This window comes from Microtus oregoni, unplaced genomic scaffold (assembly GCF_018167655.1).
Source record: "Microtus oregoni isolate MIOR12 unplaced genomic scaffold, Mior012 000019F_ref0000042, whole genome shotgun sequence".
NCBI classification, from domain to species: Eukaryota; Metazoa; Chordata; class Mammalia; order Rodentia; family Cricetidae; genus Microtus; species Microtus oregoni.
Genome location: NW_024543078.1, coordinates 20,711,047 through 20,721,073, shown reverse-complemented (window position 1 = coordinate 20,721,073; position 10,027 = coordinate 20,711,047). Strand labels below are relative to the sequence as shown.

At 56.2% G+C, this 10,027-nt stretch overlaps 1 protein-coding gene across 1 annotated transcript; it reads right to left on the bottom strand.

Moving 5' to 3' along the window:
- Window positions 1-3,134: 3,134 nt before the first annotated feature.
- On the bottom strand, window positions 3,135-10,027 carry Otx1 (orthodenticle homeobox 1). Its single transcript, XM_041669452.1, has 5 exons — window positions 9,941-10,027; window positions 9,527-9,595; window positions 7,737-7,942; window positions 6,639-6,790; window positions 3,135-5,319 (listed from the first exon to the last, which is right to left on the bottom strand). The coding sequence occupies exons 3-5, from the start codon at window positions 7,831-7,833 to the stop codon at window positions 4,501-4,503; spliced, it is 1,068 nt and encodes a 355-aa protein (XP_041525386.1). The 5' UTR covers window positions 7,834-7,942; window positions 9,527-9,595; window positions 9,941-10,027; the 3' UTR covers window positions 3,135-4,500.

Here is a 10,027-nt window from a genome sequence, read left to right as displayed (position 1 = left end):
AGAATCCCCAAATGTTTATCTGAACTTACTGTTTCTCTAAGATAACCGAGGTAACTTCCCTGTTGTCAAATAAGAAATTCATTGTTATGCAATATTATTTAAGTTGGTGATCATTTTTATTATTGTTGATCTTGAGACATTTCCATTTTCATATGAAATGCTGACATTTATGAAGGTAGGGAGGCAAATGGTGGAAAACTCGGAATCACTTGTAACTTCTCTAAGTTTTTTGTTTCTTTTGGGCGGCCACGAGAGGGGCTGTTGGCTTTGGTTTTTGAGGTAGGGTCTCCTGCAGCTCCAGCAGATTTCTTTCTAGCTATGTAGGTGAGGTTGGCCCTGAACTCCTGATCTTCCTGTGTCCTCCCGCTTGCTTTCGCGAGTTGGGATTACAGTTCTCGTCACCACACCAGGCTAATAGGGAACTTTATGAAGATACGTTATTGCTATTCTTAAATAAATTTTACCTCAAAAGCCAAGTAATTTTCTGGTCTTGCATAGCAATCACACAGAGTGCCTTTACCAATAGCGTACATATTAGCTTCAGTTATATATCAGATACATTTTATTTCCTCACCTTAGACACAGCTTTGTCAGCAGACATCCTTGGCATCATTAACATTATAATTAATTCTTCCAGTTAGTAATGAATTTATCTTTTATTTTTAAAATTGATTTAAAAAATCACAATAACCGTGGAGGTTGGTGTTTTCTACAAATGACATGGATGTGTGTGTGAGGGGAAAATAATTTTATTTGAAAACAAAAGCTTGGTGTTTTGGTTTGGTTCAGCTTTGGTCTCTGGAGTACCGCACCCGTGACTCTGCTGACAACTCATTAAGTCTTTTCACCTGTTTCGTTCTCACAATCGGATTCCCCCGGTTTGCTTTAAGGATTCTCTCCCAACAAACAGACAAACAGACAAACAAACACGCGCCCGCACACATTCACAATTTAGAAAACCGCGTTCTTCACTAACACTCCTCGGTACCAGTACCAAAGCCTGAAAAGCGCCCCAAGGAGCCCTGTTTCATTCCAGAGGATCACTGAGCTTCAACAGATTAACGCAGTGCTCTGGCTTCTAGGCCTCTACGCCGGCCCCGCTCGCCCCGCAGCCCCGCACCCGTGGCCGTCCCGGGGCAGGCCCCTCGGGCCGGCAGAGCGAGCGGGCGGACGCCGGCTGCGAACCGAGCGCGCCTGGACATTTCTCGAGCTCCTCAGACGTCCTCCTGCTGCTCGGTGCTCAGGCCGCTCGGGTCGCGCTCTTGTCGCCGGGCTCCAGCCCTAGCCCCACCTGGGGCTCCCCGAGACGGGGTGACCCGCGGACACTCCCCAAACTGCGCCTGCGAACAGGTGGCCGCCGGCCCAGGCTCCGCGCGCGTCCCCTCCGCCCAGGACCGAGCACCGGCGCGCGACCCGGGCCCCCATCCCCGACCCCACCCCGAGCCACCTCGGCCGCCCTCCCCCGCCAGCCGCCCACCCCCCGGGCTCCCGCCCCAGCCCCAGGGAGAAGCACGTGCCCGCTGCTCCGCGAAGCCTCGAGCTGCAGGCGGGAACCGGGCCGCGCGCCCGAGCTCCCGGGAGCCCAGGCCCCAGCCGCCACCGACGCCCCCACCCCGACCGGAAAGTTCGCGAAGCACCCAGGCCAGTCCGGCCGACTGAGCACTGACCCGAGGCCCGCGGGGGTCGAGTACCTTGCTCCGGAGGCCATGCTAGGCCGGGTCTCCTGGTTCGGTTCCCCCCGGGGCCTCTGGAGCGGCGGCTACGCGGTCCCGGACCGCCTGGGGCGGGACCTGTGCGACGGCCAGGTCTCCTCCCGGCCCCCAGCCTGGACCTCGGGCCCCGCTTCCCGCGAACGCGCGGGGCCCGGCAGCCAGGGGCCTGCGAGCACAAGGAGGGGTGGAGCGGGCGCTCGGGCCGGTGTCCGCGAGCGGCCCTGGCGGGGGCAGCTCACCCTGGAGGGGTCCCGCGGGCACAGGCTCGCCCTCCGTCCTGGATGCTCGGTTGGGGAGACTGGGCCGGAGCGGAGCCGCCGGAGCCCAGGCCGGACAGGCTGGGGAAGGCTTTCCTACAGCCAAGGCTCGCAGGCCTGTCACCTCGCTGGCGCGACCCCAGGACCCCAGGCATGGGGTCGCGAGTCTCACGAAAGAGCAGGAATAGGGGGTGCGGCTGACTCCGCAGGCAACTTTTCGTTGTCTCCTTATTTCCTCCCGCTAGTGGGCTTCTTGGCCTCACGCTTGGGAACCGTCAGGTAGAACAGGCTGGACAGTTGTGGGCCCTGGGTTTTCTTGGGCAGCCGACATTATTAATAGTTTCCCTCACCGTTTAGGCTCCCAAACCTTGGCCGGGAGGCTGGGCTGGGAAGGCTGGGAACACTGACAAGCCCTGGTCTGCGCTAGTCCGAAGGCGAATTGCCCTCCACTCAAGGTATCTTCCTCCTCTGAGGAAGTGAAACTCGGAAGGTCAATTTGTGTTTGTTTTAAAGAACCCTTACGAAAGATAGTTTGGTGATTTGACAACTTCTGGTGCGAACGAATGGTTTAGGAAAACTGCTTAGCACGCGGTTGGACTCTAGGATCCCACAGTCACCTTGAAGCCACCCGGGACAGCTCAGCCAAAGGGACGCTTCTCTGCTGCCAACGTGCAGGACAGAGATTTTTTTTTTCCGTTTTGTTTTCCTTTTTGGCTCAGCTCAGAGAGCATTACAGCGGTATCCTTTCCCGCCTCCAGACTCTCTTCCCCTCCCCCCCCTTCTTTCTGGTGCAGGCAATTAGGGTGAAGAAATCAGTGCCAGGCTCCTGCCTCTGAAGAGAAAGGAGCTGTTTCTGGAATTGAGTCCTGACACCTGTGTCTGTCCTAGATGGCAAGGAGGTGCAGGGTCAAAACCTCGGAGAGGGAGAGGCCGGGATCAGGCGGAGTGTGTGTGTGTGTGGGGGGGAAGAACACACCCTAAAAGAACATTTTGGGGGGACTCCTCTTGCCATGACTTCCCGCCTTATTCTTCAGCCTCCCAGCTTCGCGCAGGTCATTAACACGCGGGTTATTAGCACAGTTTTCCTTCTCTTTAATCCCCTGAGACCGAGCCCCGAAGCTGGAATTGGAAGAGCAACGCTGACAGGCCATTCATGATTCTGCTTTTATTTTCGGGAAATAATGTAGATAAAGAGGAAGAGGAGACGGACTGCCTTACATCTCAACAAGTAATTTGTGATCTTCACATCGGACAAATCAAATTTACAAATTACTTTCCCACCTACTGGACCAAGCGGCCAAAACCAAAACTGATAGATACACAGGTGCTCTCCGCAGATTTCGGAGAGGGAAGGGTCACTAAAAACTCACTAAACAGACAGGGGTGTTTTAAAGAGAGAGACACCCACAGAGGAACTGGACCTGGGACTCGGGGCTTCACAATGTTGTAATTTCACCTCTTTTGTTTGTTTCTAAGCTTGGATGAAGGGCTCAGTCCTATGCCCGGCCCAGCCTGGCCCCAACCCTGTACCCCGACTTAGCTGCTTCCTTCACTTCTGATCCTCCAGCGCCCAGCTTCCAGGAACCAAGCGGGTTTCTTTAATAAATACACAAAGGGAGATGTGAAGAGGGGGCAGGACAGCTTGTGACAACTGAAAAATAAGAGTCGCCATCGTTTGAGAAAGAGGAATGGGCACAAAGGGGAAATATTTTTTTGCTTTTGTTATATATATGTGTGTATATATATATATATGTGATGTATATATTTTTAAAGTTCTGTTTCCTGGACGCTAAAACAAGAGAGATGCTCAGTTCAACCAACAGCAACTAAAAAGTTTAAGTGGTCCCTGGAACGGACCCGACTATGTACAGCATTCCCGCCGAGGCAGAAGCTTGAATCAGTCCAGCGCAGGGCAGGGCAGGAGGCTGGGGCACCCTCCTCCCAAAGGCCTGGCTCAGTGCTCACCACTGGGGAGGTGGACATGCTGGACGCTCTGGCCTGCAGATGGGGAGGCTGGATCAAGGGCAGCTGAAGGGAGACAGTCTGCTAGGAGAGACAGTGGTGGGTTTGATTTGGAGGAGTGTGTATGGGCGCACTCCAAACGGTAGATAATACGCCAGTTAGTGACTTCAGTGTCCAGAAAGAATAAATAAAACTGTTGAGCTCAAAACAGAGAGGGTCAGAGCGAGGAGCCTCAGAAGGCTCCAGGTGCAGAAAAGCTGTCCAGAAAGACTTGAAGGGGTAAAGCAGGAGTCGAGCGGGAGAGCACACTGCCATCCCATGAAGAAACTGAGGGCCAAGTTGAAGCACTGGGCCCCACCTCCAAGGGGGAGAGGGGTCTACACCCCCCCCCAACCCAAACAAATGGCACAAAGACGGGAGCGGCAGTGCAGGCAATGGACGTCTTGGGGGCGTGAAAATTCAGTTTTGGAAAAGCCAAGGCGAAGGCGAGCGGTGCAGCAGCAACAGGATGGGGACCACGGAGGGCGCAGGTAGTTGCGTTTCTTCTCCACTTCCTCTCACTCCTGGGCTCACAAGACCTGGAACCGCCATGAGGCTTGGTCCTTATAGTCCAGACAATCGGGAGAGTTGAAGTTGAGTTTCCAGGCAGAGGAAGCAGCGGCAGCGGCAGGCTCCTTGTAATCCAAGCAGTCGGCAGAGTTGAAGGCGAGCCCAGAGCCTCCGTAACCTTGGTGGTGGTGGTGGTGGTGATGGTGGTGGTGGTGACCTGAAGATTGACTCAGTGGGTGGTGTGCGTGCGGGTGGTGGTGGTGGTGACCAGCCATGGAGGAGGGTGCCATGGGGCTCAGCTGGTGCGGGTGGTGATGAGAATGCATGGGCGCTAGGTAGGAGCTGCAGTCTACACCGCCAAAGTAAGAAGAGGAGGGTGCGGGGTAGCCCTGGCCATAGCTTCCGCCCTGGCCATAGGACATGGGGTAAGAGGCCGCTGCAGTGGCAGCACCTGCGGCTACCGAGCGCTGCATACACGAGGCGTTGCTTGGTGCGCCCAGTGGCTCTGGCACGGACACGGATGCCGGCGCTGAGCCTGGCGAGATGGAGGCCGGGCTCCAGATGGACGAAGCGGTAGGCGTACTCAGAGAGGACACGGCAGCCACCGGGTTCCCACCCAGGCCCGCGGCCGCAGCAGCCGCCGGATTGGCAGAGGCACTGGACACTGAACTAGACGAGGAGGCAGAGCTAGACACCGCAGGCGGCGTGAACTGGCCGCTGCTCTCTGAGCCCGAGCTCTCCCGCACTGGAGACGACTTCTTCTTGACCGGCCGGCTTTTCGTTCCGTTCCCGCTCTGCTGCTGCTGTCGGCACTTGGCGCGGCGGTTCTTGAACCAAACCTGCAGTGAGCAGGGAGAGGGGGATCAGGGGGGCTGGCTAGTGGAGCTCACAGCTCCTCCGCCCCTTGGACTCACACCCCGCCCAGGATCTCGGGGACCTCTCAATCCCAGCCTCTACCCCTCCCAGTCTCCGGCCCTGCCAGACCCTGTCCCCTCCCCCCGCACGTGCTAGGTACCCAGCTCTGGCTCCCTCCCCCATCCTTTTGCGCAAAGCCCCCCAGTCAGCCTCCTCCAGGAGGGATGCGCACCTCCCCAAGCCCAGCGCAACTCTGCCCGAGGGCGGAACGTTTGCGTCTGTCCAGCCAGAAGTTCAGCCATCTCTAAGCTGTTGCGGTTGGCTGCTTCCCCGCAGCCCCGTTTTAGTTTGGAGGCCCTGTTTTCCATGAACAGAGCTCAGGAAACAGCGGAGAGGTACAGAACTTCGGAGTGTAGGGCAGTCACCAAGTCTGGGGCCCGAGGGGGTTCACCGAATCGGCTCCTGAAGACTGGAGTTGGGCAGGGCAAATATTTGGGTGGGAACAGAAGCAAGGCTGGAGACTGAACCGAAGCAGTACTCCAGTACTGGGGCTTCTCATGAAGGAAGCTTGGGTGAGATTTCCTTGGGCCTTTTGGCTCCAGGTGGGGTACCAAATGGAACGGTAAGTCATAAATTCTCACTCCTTTTGGAGGGGGCCGGACACAGGGCATTGCAATCTCAGTCCCTTCTCAAACCTTCGGGGAAAGAAGTAGAGACAAAAGATCCTCGGGGAAGCCTTAGACTAACTCAGAACTCTATTTTCCGAACAGTTTCGTCTTAGAAACGGTAAAGCCCGCATCTGGATTTTGCACTCGGTATCCACTCGGCTGGAGAAAACCCCTAACCAGACCGACTCCACCCGCAGAGTACACGCTGAGGCAGAGGCAGATAGTGCTAGGCTGTTGCCAAGTTCCATCTTGCACTTTTAGAATCCCCAGGACGCAGGGCAAGGGTACGAAAGACAAGAGCGGAAGCAGAGAGCTAGGCTCATTAAGAAACTGCCAAGTTCTGGAGTAGCAAGAACGAGGGGCCATTATCTAACCTTCTGAGAAAGTTACATCCGGGAAACAGGGCTGGCTTCCCCGAAATCCAAAGAAAACGACTTCCAACATTGAAAGCGCCCTGGGGACAAGGGCTTCAAGCCATTACTTTATAATGTTACCCTTTTCGCAGACTAAAGCTCAGCGCTAGGGGGAGTTGGAGAGGGGCTGTCCTGTCCGTGAAGGGGCCTCAACACCAGACCGCCCAGGCCCGATCTCCGACTGAGCCCCAACCCTAACCCTGGAGCCCCAGGATCGCGCACCTGGACTCTGGACTCAGGCAGGTTGATCTTGAGCGCCACCTCCTCCCGCATGAAAATGTCTGGGTAGCGAGTCTTGGCGAAAAGCGCCTCCAGCACGTCCAGTTGTGAGCGCGTGAAGGTGGTGCGTTCCCGTCGCTGCTTCCGCGGAGTGGCTGCGGGGACATGCAAGGGTGCCTGGAGTCAGTAGTGGCCCACGAGGACTGGCACTAGAGGCCACACGCAGGTCCTCTGTTAGGTCCAGAACCCCGCCGTGAAAAGGCAAGGCCGATCTCTAGCAAACGCGAACTTCCCTGGCCACAGGTGGGACAAAGTGTGTATGTTTTCTCCTGGAGGCTCCAGTCTGAAACATCAGGGCCTCCGCCCTCCGCGCCTCTCAGATTAAAAACAAAACCATCCTCTCCTCATCTCCCCAAGCCCACACACTTCTGGCTAAGAGATAGGAAGCAGAATAGAGGTAGGCAGAAACAGGGACCTAGGGACACTTTCCTAGAGAAGAAATTCAAGCAAAGAGGTAGTATCTAGAAAAGAAACTCAGGCGTTTGGCTGGCTGGAGTCGTCCACCACCGCGAGAGTGTCGGGTTAGGTCGCTTGTCTCTAGGACGCTTTGACGGGGGAGAAAGAGTTCTGCTTCTCAAGGTAGCTAGACGGAAGGGAAATTTGGTTATTTATGTTAGGGCCTAGCGAGTTCAGATTCCTCATGAAATATCGGGGCGAGAGGGGCTTTATACACACACTAAAAAAAGCAACCGGAGGGGCTTTGTATATATATATATATATATATATATATATATATATATATATATATATATATATTTTAGAAAAAGCAACCGGAGGGAAGGCAATAAATCGGTGGACAACATGCTCTCTCTAGCAAGTGGGAGCACACAGGAACCAGGCTGCAACTCAAAAGTTGTAGGCTGCAGTTTCTAAGCTGCCTGACCAGACCTCGACTCAAAACTGTAGCAGATCTAGGCAACAGGCGGCAAGGTAATCGGCTCCCTGGGCCTGCCTGGGGACAGGGTGGGTTCAAACGTTAAAGGCTGGAATCCCCCAATATTTGCAGAGGCTTAGGGGTAGGGACAAAGGGCCCATGCTCACCAGGATAGCCCACAGAGGGGTGCAGGAGGTCCATGGCTGGGCCAGCTAGGCCCAGCCCGTTCATGCCGTATGGGGGTTGTTTGAGGTAAGACATCATGCTAACAGCCGGGTGGAGGCGCCCCGACGGATCCAGGGGGCCCGAGGCCAGGAGCAATTCAGGGCTCCCACTTCGAAGTCCTTCAAGCTGTTGCTTCTGGGGGCCTGGCCTAAGGAGACAGGAGACACAGAGAAACCGTCACTCGAAGTCACTGTGGCTTCCAGTTCCTATAATCCTTGCTTGAATGGGGAGGGGGCACAGGCTAGGAACTTCATTCACTGGGCAGGCAACCCAAGAAATTTCTCCTCCAAGCTCAGCAAGCACACAGCTTCATAGCAAAGAAAACTTTCCCTACATCCGTTCCTTCCTCTTTTATGGCTTGACAGGGGCCAAAGACACTCCTCGACTGTCAACAGGAAAGAAAACTTAAAAGCGTGATGATCAGGCCAAGGAGGTGAGAGCTGGGACTAGGGAGGGTGCAAGATCCCAAGTGTAGTCAAATTTTTTTTTTTTTTTTGAGTGCGGCGGAAGCAATTTGCTCAAGCAAATGTTCAGTTGGCGCCGGGAGGGCAGGCCGTACAGGGCGTACGGGGTTATTTTGTTTAAGTTTCAAATGGTTTTTGACAAACCCGCTGGCCCTACAGAGGCCCAAGGTTAGTCCACCTTGGTTTGCCAGGCGACTGCACACTTTGGACACATCATTCCCACAGAGATCTCCAGGGCTGCCTCCTCCCCCAGAGCCCGCAATCACCAGTCGAGCCGACCTCTCTGGGCCCCTGACTCTCAGAGGTGGCTGAACCGGAATCCCACCGCACCTCCAGGACAGATGCGGCCCAGGCCCGGGTGAGGCCGCAAGAAGACACCAAAGGCTCCACTGTAGAAGTGGCAATTTCCAGACGCCGCCCAAGGTCAGGGGTGCTTCAGAGGCGGTCACCCTCCCTCCTAAGCCCGCGCAGGCCGGGCCTGCTTTCGACCAAGTCCCGGTGAGCTTCCCAGTCCTACCAAGGGTCTGATAAAGGCTGACCAACCCAGCGGCCCAAAGCGTGCTGGGATTTCAGGAGCCAGAGCACCCGGGGCGGGTCGCGTGGGCTCCTCGCAGTCCTCTACGAACCCGGTGGAGAGCAGAGAACTAGGCCTCAAGTTAGAAAGCTCACTCACACCCGAGTTGGGAGCGCGAGGCTCGGCCGCAGACACCGCGAACCCCTGGCCTCTTCTCCAGCAGAAGAAGGGGTTGGTGGGGGTAGGGCTGGGACCCTAGAGGGGCTTCTAGTTACGCCCCGCTTTGCCAGGAGCCCAGGGTAGGGAACTCAGGGAAAAAGGAGGCAGGACTTAAGCAGCTTTCCCATCCCAACTCCAACTCCTGCTTCGGTCCTCCGGGACCCGCGGCCTGGAGTAAGGGAGGCCAGTTGGCACAGAAGGCGGAGGGGACCCCAAGGGAAACAGAGTACTTGGGCCGGAGGGCCACAGGCCACCAGCCAAGGCGGTTCTGCGAAAGCGCGGAGTGAGTTTTCGAATACTTTCATCTAACTTAGCACCCTAGTTCCACAGCTTCGGAGGAGGCGGGGGAGGGGGCGCCCGGCTCGGGAGCGGCCTAGGGTCCCTGGTGCAGCCAAGGGGTGTCCGGCTTCTCACCCCCCAACAGCCCCGCCCACCTGCCGGGGACCTGGGTAGCGGGGGGGGGGGGGTCGATTCGAGGAAGAGAAGGCGAAGGGAACCACCACCGTCCCGGGGTGGTGCGCGGCCCCCTTCTTACCTGCCCTCCGCTGCCGGGGCTGCTCACCATCTACCTCGCGCCCTCAGCAAGACCCTCCGGGCAGCCAACCTGCAAAACAGAGCCGCACAGGTATTACCCCGGTGGCGGGTCTGGGACCCCCGGGTTTCTTCTTTCCCCAACTTCCCTCTTCTCGTCTCCTGCTTTTTCCAGGAGCTTTTGTGCGTGTTCCTCCGGGTTTCACTTTATTGCACAAATACTTTGTTTGCAAAGTCCCACATGCTTTTCCTCCCAAAAACCTGGCCTCAACCGGGACTCTGGGGGGGGGGGTGTCGAGGGACAGAGTTTGGAGGTGGCTGGCGGTGGCCGCTGCACTCCCGGTGCAACATGGAGGCGGTAGGGACTGAAGAAATCCTGCACAGTCACTTGGCAAACTAAATAAATCAAGCAATTTACCTTGTCGGAGTGGCTTGTCTCGCTCGGTTGTTTAGGTGATTGGAAATGTAGCCTGATGAAGATTGATCACCTTTCTACTGCCCTCCC

Excerpts from the sequence above, each read along its gene's own strand:
- Otx1 (XM_041669452.1), bottom strand. The coding sequence starts at position 7,833 with ATGATGTCTTACCTCAAACAACCCCCATACGGCATGAACGGGCTGGGC. Across the intron at positions 6,791-7,736 it reads CCCCTCTGTGGGCTATCCTG|CCACTCCGCGGAAGCAGCGA; the intron begins GTGAGCATGGGC and ends ATGTCCCCGCAG. Across the intron at positions 5,320-6,638 it reads TGCCTGAGTCCAGAGTCCAG|GTTTGGTTCAAGAACCGCCG; the intron begins GTGCGCGATCCT and ends TGCTCACTGCAG.